General features: G+C 42.6%; 1 protein-coding gene across 3 annotated transcripts in view; it reads right to left on the minus strand.

Moving 5' to 3' along the window:
- The window catches only part of PPM1D (protein phosphatase, Mg2+/Mn2+ dependent 1D), a 32,874-nt gene extending 19,473 nt beyond the window's left edge, over positions 1-13,401 (minus strand). For 2 of the 3 annotated variants that reach the window (XM_087751819.1, XM_087751818.1), the window contains exons 1-2: positions 8,182-8,797; positions 1,114-1,342 (exon numbers count right to left, since the gene is read on the minus strand). In XM_087751819.1, the coding sequence (XP_087607945.1) occupies positions 1,114-1,342; positions 8,182-8,632 (680 nt within the window). In that variant the 5' untranslated portion in view covers positions 8,633-8,797. Of the gene's footprint in view, positions 1-1,113; positions 1,343-8,181; positions 8,798-13,314 lie in introns of those variants that run through there. The other variant, XM_087751820.1, reaches the window with a different exon arrangement.
- Between the last annotated feature and the right edge of the window lie 3,802 nt (positions 13,402-17,203).

Here is a 17,203-nt window from a genome sequence, read left to right on the forward strand (position 1 = left end):
TACAGAGTTCCAGGGAATGCTTCTTTGAAGCTTCAGAGACTTTCAATCTCCAAGATACACAGCCTGGAAACCTATACATTTACAAGTACTAACCTAGCAAAACTGCAAGTTAGCCTTTCTGAAAAGCTACCAATACAGCTAACGGATCAACTTCCACCTGCTAGAGATACAAATATCTGAAGGTGAATGAGCTGACAGGGTTCTCGTACAAATGATGTCAACAGGAAAACCTTCAGTGATCTCTGCCTCTGAACTGCTAAGAGAAGGAAACTGTGCCCATCCATCTGGTGCGGTACTATAGAACGAAAGAACAGAGAGCTCCTGCGAAGCCACGCCAAATGCGAGCCCTGAGGTTTGTCTCAAAACATTAGTGCCATCTGACAAACCTGCCTGCTTTCCTCCTCAGTCACAGGGAACACGCATCAACCACAATGTTGGTTCTAACATCTGCCAGCTCCTGACACTGAAGAAATTACTAACACAAAGATACACATTAAAATGTGGTATTCTAACATTTTAAGTGTATATTTAAACACAGCATCTTGTTTCAAATCTAAGATTTTTTTTGTGTTCCTTAAACAGAAGCTTTGAAGAAGCTACTCAGCAGCTGCCATTGTCACCTCAGGAACAATGCAGAATGCATGAGAAATTATAGAGTATTTTGTGTCAAAACTGCTGTGTTTCCACCATTTGACAAAACGGATATTCCAGAACTCGTATCGTTATCTATATGGAAAGGCATTTTTCCCCCCTCAGATTTTAGTGAAAAATAGGTCAAATATCAGTATCTCCACTTTCAAAGTTTTCAGTGAACATTTAGAATTGTAACCACACCTCAGCTACATGGGAATACACCAGGAAATTAAAATTGTGTTTATACCATAAACCACTAGTGAAAAGCACAACAGTGTAACAATGGATCACTGTAACTTATTCCCCAACAAGCTAGAAAGAAACCAGAGCATAGATAGGGAAGGAACAGAAATAGGCTATGAGATTCACCAGCTTGCTTGCCCCCACCCCTAAAACAAGCAAGCTTAAGCCTAGTTTAGTCACAAGACACAAATAGCACCCAGAGATCAAACCTGAAGTAAAAAGCACAGAGACAGTTACCTGCCCCCAAGGCCTTCAATTCTCTCCCTTTCTTTGGGAAGTTCTGGCTTGTGGTCCTGTGTCACCTCCACAGCTCTCACAAAGTCATCTTTGGGGTCATCCTGGACCCCCAGCACCACTCCTGAATCGCCAACATGAGCAACGTACATCTTTGAGCCGCGGATAATTACCACGCTGGCAGTAGTTCCTGACGTGCTTGGGAGACCTGTCATGGTCTTCGGCCACTCTGCTGCAATGAGAGGAAAAAAAGCAAATAAAAACACCTTGTTTTTAATTCTGTGGAACTGGTAATGTTTTGAAGATCAAGATGAAGGGTGTGTCACAGAGGCTTGTGTAACATTACAATGCAGAGTGTACTTAACTATAGCATAGCCAGGCAAACCAGTGCCCTCCGGTCTCCCCCATTTTCATAACATCAATCCCCTAGCTACAGCTTAAATTGACACATATAGACAAAGCCCGTATCAAAGCACTGAGATAGAATTCAAAAAACTGTCTCCTCTGGTTTAATATTCCAAGCATCACTAGAAGAATATGGGGGAAGATGCGCTCCTTGAGCATTGAACGGAATTGTTCAAGCGTTCCCTTAAGATCTACTGTTCACTTCCCTGTCTGAAGACGTAGAAACATCACAAATAAGGTCATTTTGTCTGGACATTTGACTGGCAATCAGGTTTTCTGGACGTTCCTGACCCCCTCGGAAGGAAAGAAAATGCTATTTTACTTTTATATGCTGAACAACATTTTAAGTTCAATAACATCTCAACTGTTTTATTCACGTTTCTTTTTAGAGGACTGAATAATGCAGACTATTTAGAGTATGCCATTCATAACCCAATATCAAATCTTCTGCAGAAGACATCCCTTGAATTCAGAACAATAAAATACCTATACCAGCATGAACTACGTACAGTTCGGGAAATCTTCTTTCAACTGCTTTGCCCTCCAAACGCTTAGGTTAATTTCCTATTACACTACTCTCCCCATTTATGCCCAATCCAAATTTCTTTCATGCCTTTTCTATTTTTGTGCCTACACAGCCAAGTACCACTTCCGAAACTCCACAAAACGACTGAGACAACATCCCAATTAAGAAAGATTATCCATACCGGTCCTCGTCCCTATTTCAGTACTCTCGGAAAACAGAATTCAAGTTCCCAGTTATCGGTTGGTTTCAACTGTCAACAGCAACCTCATGTTTGTTCTTCACTGCACCCACTCATGTCTTCAGACAAACTCAGGAGGGAGACTCATCTCCTTGTCACAGTCTATCTTCTGCACTTCACAAGTCACGCTCACACCGTACAATATAAAAATTCCACTGTGATACACGTTCTGTTTGCAGGAAATACGCAAGCCAGGCTGCCCAAGTACTATATTATTTACTTTCCTATGGCACAACAAACACAAGGAGAAAAAAAAAAAAACAAACAACCAAACAGCAAACCAACCACAATTAGGCCTTCCCCCTCTAGATATTTTAAACTTCAAAAGTTTTCAGCAGAAGCAAAAGATTAGGAACTTAGTAAGTTCTACTGCCACTGAACGATGTTCACATGCTCGAGGCAAGAACGAGAAGACATGGAAGATGTGCTGAAGGAGAAGCAGAACTACGTAGACAGTCTGATGATAAAAGCTGCATTTCCTCAGTGTTAGCTACCAAGATATCCAGCGTAATTTAAACATTTAAGTTCCAGAGTTCTAGCTTGGTGTTCTAAATACTAAAATACACTTTCTCCCTAGGAGTAGCTTTATTTGAAGAACACAAACATTCAATCAGCTTATTGGAAGTACTTTGTCTGGCAATTTTAACTGTGGATATTAAATCCAACACATTCCGAATGGAAAGCAAATGAGGGAGGAAGCCAAGTGGTAATGAGGACTTCAACCACGCACTTAACAGAAAACAAGCTGCAACTAATGAGTTTCTGTCAGTGTAACAATCCCTCAATAGCAACAAAATATATTAGAGAGTCAAATCAGTCTCTATGGGAATGAAAAGCACAGAGAATGAAATCACCCACTTATGAGAAAAAGAATGATAGAGCAGCCTCAGATTTTAGGCTCCAACAGAACCAGAAATTAGATCTGCCTGTCATCAAGGGATTTTAGTTTATGCCTCACTCCTGCTTAGAGATAAGTATTATATATAGCACAGCATAGTCCTTTCTTTAGAGATTGTGTCTCATCAGAAATGAACGAAAGTGTCAAAACTCCCAAGTTTTCTTCTGAGCTTGAGTATTAAAATCGAAGTCACTTACCCGACTCCTCCACGTATCAGGAGCATGTATTTATCACTCTGTAACTTAAGTAATAGGACATCTTTCTAAAACAATTTTTCCCTCTCCTTGAAAAGCACTACCCTTCACTCAGTGTTGTAACTCTCCGTTTGCAAACTCAACTAGTTTTGTAGCTGGCATATCAGCCGGTAAATTGAAATTGTCAACTGCTACATAGGACAGGAAGCATAAAGTGTCTTGCTTCATGAAGTTTGACTTGGTTGCATCTTTTCTTTCCCTCTATTCATTAAAAAAAATAGAGCAAACTCTATGGAACCCCTAAAAAACAAACATATGCACGACACTATCATCAAGAAAGTTTTCTTCCTTGCCGAATTCTTTTCCTACATACTACCATGACGCAGAAAAACTCGCCAAATGCTATTTTTAAAGCCTATTCTTTTTACCTCGTTCTTTTTCTTGTATTTAGATGCAAGATACAAGACAAAATATTATTCTGACTTAAAAAAAACAGGGCATATATTTCTTTTATAAGATACCACAATAGTCCAAATGATCAGGTATGATCAAAAGGCATTTTCTCCTCTAACAAATTAAATAACTGAGAATATATACAAATTAACAGTTAAGAGTAAACTCTTCCTTTTGTAGAAACATCAGCTCCAGTTGCCATTCTTCCTTAAATACACACATAACACTTCTTTCCCTACCTAGCCACACCAGCTCCAATAGAAACACGAGCTTTTCCTTAAGCACACAACTGGCATTAGTAACATTCCTTCAAAGTAACGATGTTAAATACCACCCACTTTTGAGTTTAGAACTTTACAGTAAGTTCGGAGCAAATTATTGCCCATTTTTCACACCACAACAAGCTGACAGATTAGAAGAAACCCTGAAATTAAAACAAAGCTCTGAAAAGAAAATCCACGCTTCAAAGACAAACCTGAAGCGTTCATGGATGGCATACCACTTTTACAGCTTTAGCAACAGAGAAATACCTCTTGGTAGCCCTTTGGGGAAAACAAAGCTAGTCCAAGTTTCCTTGTGGGCCTGTAGCCCTAATTCTGTATTGTCATGAATTATTAAGCTATGTACTAGGAACAGCGATACATCCCAGGACAGACTAGGGGGCTTTAGATCTGAAAATCACATTGTTTATGAAAGAGTGCAGCACACTGAACCAGCTGATGCGGATGGAGAGTAGGAGATAAACCCACGTCTGTGTCTAGCAGGGTACTAACAACACTGCCTATTACAGGCTCTCACAATACGTGCCCAGGAAACACCACATTTTCCAGTTAAACAGATGCACTTCCCACTGCTCCAAGACAAAAAAAAAGAAAAAATATAGAAGAAAAAAAATGCATGTTAGGTGTTCAGGCTATCTGAAGCTATCAAATGTATCATCTAGTTTGTTCCTTACAACAGTAGACAGTTTCAAGAGACAAATCCTTGCAGCTTTCCAGGACTGTAAGTTGTTTATACATAACTCGCAATTACTTCTTATTTTTTTCACCCTTCTGGTGGAGGGACTGGAGAGAGTGGTAGGAACTGGCTTAAAACAAACAACCCATGCCAAAGAATATATCTGTTACACCAAAATACACCTGGATACCACATCTGTAACAACAAAAAAAAAAATACTCTGCCACAGTCTAAAAAGCAAATCCACTTATGATGGTTGGCGTGTGATCTGAAACACACAGACTGCTCCAAAACATGTTTGTGGAAGTTCTGCTCCTGTTTATTTTTGAGAATGATTCAGGATTATTCTGGGAAACAAAAATTGCTAGAGAATAGATTTCACTTCTATTTCACTGTTTTTATATACATTAAGTCAAACTACAATACCTCATTTCAAATAAGTTTGATTCTAAAATTCTTACTAAACTTGCAAAAAATAAATGCTATATGAACTTTTACTACCACAATAGACCACAAAAATTTTATGTTATCCTGAAAATCTGCATTGCCTCAAGTGGTCTAGGTCCTTTTCAGATAAGAATACATACATAAACTCTTAAACATTTATAAGAATAATCCTGAAATTATGACTTTGCAGTGAAAATTACAAAAAAACCCTTGTTATTACACAAGTGATGAAAATATTATTGGACTTTTATTGCTTCAATTAAATTTAACGGGAAGAGTTATAACCAAAGCAGAAGCATGCAGCTCTTTCTAAATTGTAACTAGTAATGCTGAAAAACATTTTTAATAGTATCAGCCTAAACACAACATTTAAAAATAAGCTCTTGGCTCTACAATGAATTACCAAAGAAACATAAACTTATGCAATCCTCAGTAAAGTCACATCAAAATCTGGGACCTCCCGAGTATGCTTCTTGCAAACGCCTTTCCTACCACTGCCAGTTGTAGAAACAGGCTTCAAAGAACTTTTACTCCAGAAATTACTCTTTAGCATACAGATAATTTTATTACTACATAATTAACCCCAAAATTATCAGCAATGACAAAGGGGTATTTTTAATTTTTCTGATACTGTCATCATCAATATGTTTCTTGTCTATCACAGGAGATGGCCACCGGCACAACCCCACAGCTTCCAAGAACTAACAGGGCAGCTGCGTATGAGCTTCTCTTCCAATGGCCGTCAACTGGAAGCAATAAAAACACTCCATCCTTTACACCAAAAATCCAAACCATTCTCCCGCCCCCATTGCAAGATACCAAAATACCCAGTCTCCCTTTCACATCCACAGTATCACCAATACACAGTTAAAGATCTGCTCTACACATGACGATATGGAAAATTATTTACTGTAAGTAAAATTTGCACTTAGATTCCATAACATAGTATGAGAAGTTATAAACTAGATATAGTAATGCTTTTGTCCCATAAAACTCTAGCTGTTATGCACATGCAGCAGAAATCAGTATAGACCAAACATGCTACGTAGAAGTTTAATATATAGCCTACCTAAAGCTGTCATCAAATGCTCATTGCCAGAGCTATGTTGTTTCTCACAACAATTTAAATTGGTTCCACAACCCAAGTACTATTTGCTAAACAGTCATTACTAACACAGCATTTCCTGCATTCTGTCACTCCACCTCTCTCCATTCTGTATTCACACGTAGTTACAGTGACAAATAACAGATCGGGGATACTAGACTACAAAACTGAAGTCCTTATCTTTCTCCCATACCGTTGTGCCCTATTCACACATCCTCCTTCTTATCGTGCAAGTCTGCAGCCCAGGAGGTCATGTGCCACTCGCCACTCCTACCCCAGCATCAAGGTTGCGGTCAAGTTCTGGTGCTTCTACAATTCACACCCTTTCCTTTCTGTCCAATATCAGTGTGCCCTCAACCTTGCTATTCCTTCCCCCGTTTCTTTTCAAGTATCTGACATTTGCACAACTTCTCTATTTTGCTATTCAAGGAAAAAGAAAATGAAACTGCTTTGACAGTATAATCCCCTCTCCATGAATCCCTTCGTTGAAACCCCACGGTGCTCTAAGTGCAACTCTTGCTTTTTGTTTGCCTCCCAAGCCCAACTGTCAGTATTGCTGTCTGTGGTTTTGATCCAATTTTACCGTGTTCCCCTCCTGCCTGCCTGTCTTCATATGCTGTTCACTGTTCTCATATTTTCTCTTTCTGGGGCTTTTGAACACATAAATGCAAACACAATACACACAGACTCTACACATTATATATAAACAACGACCATACTGTAAGCCATAACCCTCACCTTACAAAGAAAAAAAAAATCCCTTTCAGAAACTCAATTCTGGAGTCTCGCTACATCTCAGGGAGAAGGAAGAGAACAAGAATGATTACTGTCACCTGCCTTGTCACTCTCCTCTCCTCTACCCTTACCTATTTAGGACCCCAACTCCTATCCTACTGCAGTTAAGCAAACAAGCTATATAATCTTCAGGATACTGAGTGTGTTTTCTGTTTTGTCAGGTACACTGCATACTCCCCCATGCTCAAACAATAAAATGAGCGAATGATTTTATGAAACTGCCACATTTCGAATCCTTCCACCAGAACTCAACAGAAACAGCTGGAATCAAGGCACAGTTAGGAAAAAACCACTGTCCCAGCCCATTTAAGTTTGTTGGAATTACTTTTTTTTTTTTTTTCTTTTCACGATACTCTGGACAAGGGAAATCTAAGTGGGAGTTCCGTGCAATTTCTCACGGCAACAAGATTAAGACCTCCCAATAAATCGAATTTGGAGATCGGACTTGCAACACCCTGAAAACAAACTGCACCTCTATAATCACACCAGCTACATCGCACAATCGTCCTACAACGTGCCCTCACCCTCTGATTCTACCTTTTCTCCCACAGCTTGCTCTCCGGTTTTTCTTGTTTTACCGAATGACTTGATTCAACACCTTAAGTCACATCCCGCTTCTTCCTCTCCTCCCTGTTCCCTGCACACAGACGGTAACGATGCTGGCAGCGGCGCGGGTGCCCTGCTCCGAAGCAGGGATGGAGGGAGGCTTTCAGGCACGCAACTCACAACAGTGCGGGGGAGGCGGGCGGGGGGAGAAAAAGGCGGCTAAAAGCGGGACGTCCCACGCTCAGAGGGTACCAGCGTACGGGGCAAGGGAGCGACCGGCGCCCCGGGGTGATGTCGGGGGGGCAGGGGGATCCGCCGTCCCCTCGGTTCTCACTGCAGGGCCCCGCAGAAAGGAGAAAGAGGAACCCGAGGGAGAGGCACGGCCAGGCGCGGCGGCGGCTGGGCGGCAAGGCCGCGGGCTGGCAGCGTTACCTGCTCCCCCGGCGGGGACCGAGGCGGGAGGGGACGGGGGGGGCGGCTGGAAGGCGCCAATCGCCTGTAACTTACGCAGCTTTTTCCACATGGCCCGGTGGCAAGCGATGAAGCCCTTGCGCAGGGCCGCGCACACCTCGGCCGGCTCCGCCGAGCCGAAGCCCTTCTGCTTCTTGATGAAGCCCCACAGGTTCTCCCGGGCGAACTGGGCCGCCTCCCGGCCGCCGTGCCCGTCGCACACGGCGAAGAAGGCCACGGAGCGGCGCGGGCACCGGCCGCAGCCGGGGCCGAGCGGCAGCGCTCCCTCCTCCGGCGCCCGCGGGCTCCCTCCCCTCCGCCGGCCGCTCTCGGCGAGGGGCTCGGCGAGGCGCGGGCCTCCGGGCGCCGCTCCGCCTTTGTGCGGGGGGCCGCGCTCCGCCTCGGCCGGCGGCTCCGGCTCCACCACGATCTGGGTCACGTCCTCCATGTATTTCCTGCCGCCCTGGTCGGAGTACACGCTCACCCCCAGCGAGTACGGCCCCTCCATGGGGGGGGGCGGGAGGCTCGGCGCGGCGGCGCTCGCCGCTCCCCGCCCGCGATGGCTCCCCGCCCGCCGCCGCGGACTATTGTTGATGTCAGCGGCGCGGCTCGGGCACGTCCGCGGCACCGCGCCGCCCGCCCGCCCTCCGCAGCCGCCGCTGGAACGGCGGCGTTCGGCGTCCCGCGCCGCAGCGCCCCCTGCCGCCGCCGCGCCAGGCCCCCCGCCGCGGCGGAAGGGGCGGCCGGGCGCGGGCGCGGCCGCCACGGCGCCCCCTGCCGGCGGCCGGCGGGCACGCAGGCAGCTCCCACCGCAGGGGCCGAGCCGCGACAGGCGGCCCCGCGACAGGCGGCCCCGCGACAGGCGGCCCCGCGACAGGCGGCCCCGCGACAGGCGGCCCCGCGACAGGCGGCCCCGCGACAGGCGGCCCCGCGACAGGCGGCCCCGCGACAGGCGGCCCCGCGACAGGCGGCCCCGCGACAGGCGGCCCCGCGACAGGCGGCCCCGCGACAGGCGGCCCCGCGACAGGCGGAGCCCTGCACACACTTCACTAGCCCCAAGTAAGACGCCAGCTGCTAACTGGAAGCACGGGACTCCCCACGTTACTGCAGCAATCCCAGCACTTACTCCAGCCCCCCCGCGCCCGCCCAAGGCCCCGCTTCCCGCTTGGACAATAAGGATTCCCAGCGGGGATTTCCCTGGAATTAGGCATCCTGCGGGACGTGCTGATGCAGTGTTTACGCTTATGACCATCAGACTTTTAAGATGTTCCCTGCATACTGGAGGGTTCTGTACACTTCATTTTCATAGCTGAAATTCTAGACACCGTTTTATTTGTGATCTACCACCACTTTCAACTCCCAGAGCCCCTTCCCACTACACGCTTAGAACAGCTAAAACCGTTACTGAATTTTGCAAAAATACATTTTACTGACAGTAAAATAGAGATAATTGTTTGGCTTAAGTACTGCAAGCACTTTGGATCTCCTTCCATTAACCACGTTAAAGTCAACAGTATTTAAAAATAAGAAATATATCAACAAAGCTTTGAATTTCTAGAGCACCTAGGGATTAGAAAACCTGTTACAAACATTAATTAATTAATCCACACTAATCCAGCAAGATAACTATCCCTTCCTATTTTCCAGGTGTTTATACCATCAGATCAATCATCAGATCATCAGCCAAATATAGAATTGAGAAACCCTGCTTTAAAAATCTGTCCATTAAGTTTCATAACAGAGTATTTTATACAAGTACATTTGCGACATATATGATGAAATGTATGCTTTAAAGGTGCATAAAGGAGGCAAGGACTAATTTGACCTTTATACAATCCAAACCACCACAACATATCCCTATTTCCCTTTTAATTAACATAAAAGCATGGCAAGTCAATTGCCAGGCCTGCAGATCCACTGCCATCCACATCACAGCACACATAAAAGGGGGTGAACAGATTTTTTTTTCAATTACTTTTTAATACAAAGTAGCCAGAAAACAAGGAAACTGACTTGAAACTATTGAAGAAAAAAAAAAAAGACAAAATAATATTGTCAGATCTATGTCTCCATCAGCACAACTGAAGTCTATTACTTCCAAGAAGTACAATATCCCTATTTCAGAGCTGAATAAATGTAGCCAGAGATGTTATTGTGTAAGGATTAGTACCACTCAATATAGGTAATACTTTCCTAAACAACTTCGAGTGGAAAATCATAGGCTACTCCAGAACAGAAACAAACAGATTGACTCCTACGCTTTACATAAAGATATTCTAGGTAGTCTGGTATTTGTAAAGAAGTTAAGGAAACAAAGGGGAAAGAAAGCATTAGTTACGATGGAAGAAACTCCTCTTCAAACTCCAAGGTATTTCCGTCTCTTCTTTTTATGCCCAAGTATTGCTTTTGCCTTTTCAAGTGGAATAAAGTGCCTCATTTGTGTCAATACTAACTTTTACAGTCAAGACAATAGCACCATACATAAATCATGCCTACATTCACAAATTTAATTAAATTAGAATACATTAAAGATGTTTTTGCACACAATAACTACATTCCCAAAACCACCGTTGGAAAACAAAAGTGCTTCAAGATTTACAGGGCACAAAACCAGCACATATCCTCCAGCAACTAAAACCATATTTCCTAATTTTCTCCTGAAGTCCTTTAGTTCACAACAAACTTCGATTCAACTAAACCAGACGCTTGCCGAAACAGGAACATGTACATAAAAGTCAAAGATGCAGGGAGGAAAACTTCAATAAAGATGAAGTTTGATGGTAAATACCCCTGCAGTTTCCACACTCCAGAACCTAACTAATAGGCAATAACTGAAGGGCAATTTAGCATTTTTTCATGCACCTCTCACTCTCATATATAAAAATGGGGGAGTTCTTTTCTTGTTTTTACACTTAAAGGAACCAAATGCTAAGCAGAAACTGCCCGCGGTCCCCCAGCTATTTTGGAGACAGAAGATTCTGAAGTTAGGTTAAGTGGCTCATCAAAATTAAAAGCTTTTTTTTTTTTTATGAGCTACAAACATTTAATGTGAAATGTTTCTAAACCAAATACAATCAGATATTTAGTTGACGATAGCTTATTCTCATTTTGGCTAACAGTTATTGAAATAAATCCACTTCAGAGTGGCTGTACAGGCATTATTATTGCTTGGTCTGGTTCAACTAATTCAAATCATTTATCAAAATTAAAGGCCACAATTTCTTTTGTGGATGAAAAGTTTTTAGTTTTTCTTTTAACTGTAATTTAAAAAAAATTCTCAAATGGCTTAAGCTAAATCAAATTAATTACATTTTGAAAAAAGAAAGACCCCATCTTTAGCCAAAATAGATTAAGCAGCTGTAGTTTAAACCCAGATGCATCTGTTAGGTTAGCTGACATCAGAAGTGACATGACATCCATTAATTACTTTACTTTCTAATGCTTGCTAACGCATCAATTAATCTGTTAGATATAACCATCAGCAATCGCACTAGGGTATCTTTGAGAATTACCTATCCACAGGCTCAAAGACTGAAAAAGCAAAAAGAAGAAAAAGAAACACACAAAGTGGAACAAGACGCATGAGGTCAGGCGCCCGACGCTCAAATACTGTGGAACAGAGAGGTACATTGTAGCAGAAACAGAAGAACCAAGAGAAAGTGTTGTGCACCAATGCACTGCATTGCTCCTCAAATGACACCTCCTGTGAATCTGAAATTAAACATTTCATAGGTCTACACTCACCCAAGTGAATAAACGAGTCTACCTTCTCAGCAGGAGTGGCGAGGAAGAAGGCTCACAAAGGCACTAACATTTTTCACAGCAGTATTCCTGTCCCTCAGCTGCATCAGACAATAAAAAGAACCGAGACAGGTACGTTCAACTTCACCTTAATTCCACAACACAAGCCAGTGCTGGGGGGGCAGCATCCTGCCACCTCTTTTCTAGTAGCATGCTTTATTTAAAGTTACACAAAGTTATATTTGTAAGAGCCATTAATTTTCTCTGACAGACGAAAACTACAAAATGATCAATAGCTGAGATACCTAAAAAGCTCATAACCTGGGCACAAACTTATTAATCACAGAACAGCAGAAAGCAGCACTACCCATCTGGCTTTGGCAAACCTACGTTCTTAAAGCCTTCTTAATATGTAAAGCACCTCAGCTGACTTCGGTGACTAACCTTCATGTCTTATTGCTCACAGCCGCATAATAATCCTTCTCCTTCCTCCAGCACCTATGTAAGCTTCAACAAGCCAAGCTGATAGTGACCAAAGGTTATCGTACCTCTTATGTCTCTTGCGTAGCCTATGCGCAATGTGTCAGTCATCTCAGCAATAGTCTCAGATAAAGCATAAGAAACCCACGTAAAAGAAGAAAAATCAAACCGAACAGTATTCCCATGTTAAAAGGTTTTTCCCTAGCCAATGAAAGAGCACAGGACCTGACCGTGCAAGGAGTTAACAACGTCTGGGTATGATGGATTATAATCTGAGTTTTTTCATATTCCCTGAGGTACAACCGTAACGGCATTGCTTTAACATTTCATCCACAGTGTGACTACTGAACTGATGTATATGAAGAATACAAAAATGAAAATGTATTTATCTGGGTTGCAGTAAACATGAAAGAAAAAAAAATACCAGCATTAAAAAAAGATCTGACAAGTTCATGTGAATGCTCTGCATTTAGCTCTTGTTTTAGAGCAACAGTCTGTTATGTTGGCTCCTCTACAGTTTAATGATTTCCTGTTAAGAATTTAAAATTAGAAGCCTCCAACAACTTCCCCATAAACTATTTTCAAGGTTCCTTTAATATCCACATCAAGGAGATATAGTAGGTTCATATGTTATCCATGTCAGTTCACTTCCTTCCCACTTCAAAATAAGCACATTGCAGGAAAATTCAGCAGGTTTTTTATTGTTTTCTTAGAACCTTTTTCCTCACTAAGTATGTCCAGCTATAGCAATTAAAAAAATAAAACTGTTCACATATACAAGCTCATATTTAAACCGTGACAAAACAAGAACCACTGGTCTAATCAGAAAAGCTGAAACTATACTAGGTTATGATCCAAATTTTCCATTGATGAGTTAGCTTGGATCTTCAACTACTTTCATACTGAACTTCATCTATGTTAACACATCAATTTCACAAACACATTTTTGCTCTTTGACAAGTACCGTACCTTTAATGAAAACACACGAGAGTCTTGCACTGGCAGCATATGAAACAGATTCGATCTTTTTCATCCATGCTTTCTAGAACTATATTCCTGCAAACCAGACAAAGTATTTATTTAGCACTTTTCACTTATACATCTCAAACTATATAGCACTGTTTATTCTTTTGGCTCAGAAACGATATAATAATTGCAGTAGTTATACTATTACACTGCGTTTACAAAATTATTTGAGATAGGCATATAAAAGGCAGAGCATCTGCAGGATCCCATCTCAGTTCCTCACTAGGTCAATGAAAAGGCTTGCAAACACTAATCACCACCTTTCTGACAAAAATGAGCATCTATACCTATCCACCAAAAATGCTCATTATGTGAACACTTTCTAATTAATTTCAGTTAAAAATGAGTCAGGTGAAACTGCAGTTGACTTAGCCTGACCTAAGAATGCACCAGTGAAAAAAATGCAGCAGTAAAAGAGGCAATCCTGCTGCTTCTTGCATAAGCTCTAACAAACGTACAGCTCCTAATTTGGCTGAAATATAAATCTGCACGCACAACTGAAATAAAACAACAACAACAACCAACAACAACCTTTTCAGTTTGCAGCTCAGCCACAGAATAAAAAAATGGGAGACACAGACAACACTGCTACTTTCTGCAGAAATTTGCAGACCAAATTGCCTTGTTAGTCGTGAAACCATGGTTTCACATACAGGTTTGGAAAAGCTCACGTGAACAACCTCCTCTAGCAGAGGCAAACTTCAGCAATTCGCCGATGTCCAGAAATAGTAACTTGGTACCAATATCTGGTTTGGATTTTGTTTTTTTTTAAGGGTTTTGAGGAGGTCTTTTGTGGTGCAGAACAACATCAGGCTCCGACCACATTCTATTGAAATTACACAACCATCTTTCTTTGCAGATGTAAAATCTCTTCTATATGAACTCCTTCAACAGAGCAAATTTTGACAACCAAGAGGTTGTTTGATCTCTAGGGGCATTTTTTATAATAGAAGACTATGATTAGATTTTTCTTTATACATCTACCCATTATTAGGCTTGTCTGCATCCCCCTCCACTCCAATGATACACAGATGTACAGAGCCATTACACTCCATACGCTTTACATGTGAGTTGTTCAGACACCCAGATGCATCTTCAAAAGCTAAGATTACAGAAGACAGACTGACTGAATGCTTTTGCCTAAACAACATACATTACCATTTTGCTTTCAGACACAGGCAGTGTTTGTAAGTGTCCTTTAAATGTTTCTCTATATAAAAAAGACAAAAGAAAAGAGAAAGATACCAACAAAGATAATATCCATCAGAACCTCTGCCAACAAGTACTGGAGTCAGAAAGATCTTCTAACATCTGCAACTATTAATGAGTAATTGCATTAAAATAATTTACCGATGTGAAAAGCACATCATTGAATGGAGCCATTTTGCTAATAAATTCCCAATACAGCTTAAGGAAAAAAATCCATTCAACAAAGAGGATACCTCTTAAGTTTAAAGGCATTCAGAGAAGTACCCAATTATTTAATAAAACAGACTTTTGTAAGTCTATTTTGCTACTAACTATGTTACTTTGAACGGTTTCCTACTATCTCCACATTAAACACATACGCTGAATCAAGGACTCTGCCAACTCTCTAATAATGCCTTTAAGAACAAAATATGTATCTACGATAGAAGATCACCAAGTTGTTCAACACATAAATATATCGAGCCATACAGCACTAATAAATAACAAATGCTACTATATCTAAATTTTATTTCTACCTAGAGATTAAATCACTTTTGCCATAAAGATTATTCCTCAGGCTCTACCAAAATGAATTACAGACTGAATACATAACATAACATACTCCAGAAAAAGTTTATACCATGTCCTTCTTTCATAGGTATGTTTATTTCTTCTCCTTAAATATACACACTATAGTCTCATCTACAAAAAATTACAAGATGGTAAAAGGTGTAGCCTAGCTAATTTTTCAAGACATAGTAACTTATCAAGAAGATAAAGTTCATTGCCGCATTGCTATCTTAAAAAGTATATTTACCTTAACCATTATTTTCAGAAATCTTATGAGATACTTTATTTTAAAGCAAAATAAAAAACATTATAAGTACAAAAATTACCATTTTCTACATATTATCAATACTTTTTCCTTCACACGCTGGAAAGCTGCCTTATCTGTCCCCTCCAAATACAGGCCTCTAACTCTAACCTGAGGTAAATAGGCTCTGCCTCTTGGGGGGCTAATTGCCAACAGAAATCAGCTGTCTTTCCTCAAATGAAAAAAAACAGAAAATAAAAGAAAAACCTGAAGTCACTAATAGGCAAAAGCTAAAGGAAAAAGAGGACAAAGCAATCTTCCACGGTCTGTTTATGTCACATTCCTTTCTTCCCACCCCATAACATTTCTTTCTGCAAGTAAAGGACAAAGAATAATGCCCTCTCACAAAACGGGCGGAGGGAGGAATAGCAACAATTTAGGATTATTAAAAACAGTCCCCAAAGTGAAATGGCAGAAGCTCTGACTCCTATAGTTTTTTAAATAAAAAAGAATAAACAATAAGTCACAGTAGCAGTCCCACATTAGCTAAGAAAACCAAAGTAAGACCTGACAGAAGGAGAAATATTTTCCAGCATAGTTAGTGCATCTAGGGCTTGGGTTTTTTCTATCCATGCGTATAATAAAAAGTTTAAAAAATGCAGAATATTTAACTCCTAGTAAAAGTTTTGTTCAAGACCACAGTAGAGCAGTCAAACTTGCGTGATATTAACTTAATGCGATATCAAAATCTACACCAAGTAGTAATCTCGGAGTCCTTGCCTGTATTGCACTGGGGTGGCTAAATCACTGGCTACACACAGTGCGAGTCTGTTTTAGACCAAATGAACTTAATTGCCTCTGCCTAAAAATCTACCATCTGTGTCCAAGAACTATCCAATATGTTCCTAGTGGTGTGTGCAAGCCCCACATGGAAAGCAAATTAGGAAGAAAAACAGGCCTCAAACAGCTTGATACAGATAATGAGGTATTGACAAAATACAGTGCCATTTCCACGAGGGGTCACAGGGGTAATTTCCACAGGGAAAAGGATATTTTTGCCACATGGCAGCCGAGGAGGAACACCAGACAGGTAGGTACACTTCAGGTATGTCAGTAAACCCCCTCAAATGCCGGGCTCCCAAATAATGCTCACCTTGAGCTGCCAACACACCTGAAAGCCACAGAAGGCCCAGTATTAGCGGTTTGTTACCACAGGTGAAGCTGTGAATACCAACGTTTCCACTCATGAGAGAGGTCTGGGGCTGGCCAGGCCCTGGAGCTCCGTGTGTGAGGGGGGGGGACACTCAAGGCCCTCCTTGAGGCCAGCGGCTGCGGGCGCTCAGCCTGCCCGCCCCGCACAAACAAAGCCCCTGGAGCCACCAAAGCCAGGCGGCCCCGAGGCCCATGTCGGCCATGGGGAGGGTGCCGTGCCTGACCGACCATGGCGGTCACCTGAAGGCCGGGCCGCGATCCCGCCACAAGTCGCAGCCCTACCCTACCCCAACACCTCGCTTCTCCCTGTCACTGCCAGCAGGGATTCCCCCCGCACCCTCCTCCCCCATATTTCCTCTCACCCTCTCGATATAACCCCGTAGCCCCGCAGCTCTTTGCTGCCCCGGGCTTTCCCCTCTGCCCCACGTTCGTTCTCCCGCGCCTCCGCATGATTCCCTCCCCTTTCCTTCCCTTCTCCCCCCTATTATTCCCACACCCTTCAGCCGCCGCCGCCTCTCCCTCCCCGGGCAGGGCGGCGGGAGCCCCGGGGCGTGAGGCGCGGGAGGTGGAGCGGGCCGGGCAAGCAGGCGGGGGGGAGGTGGGTGGGGGGAAGGCGGC

Source organism: Nipponia nippon, unplaced genomic scaffold (genome assembly GCF_047370975.1).
Source record: "Nipponia nippon isolate SJK-2023a ecotype South Korea unplaced genomic scaffold, ASM4737097v1 scaffold_15, whole genome shotgun sequence".
Lineage (NCBI taxonomy): Eukaryota > Metazoa > Chordata > Aves > Pelecaniformes > Threskiornithidae > Nipponia > Nipponia nippon.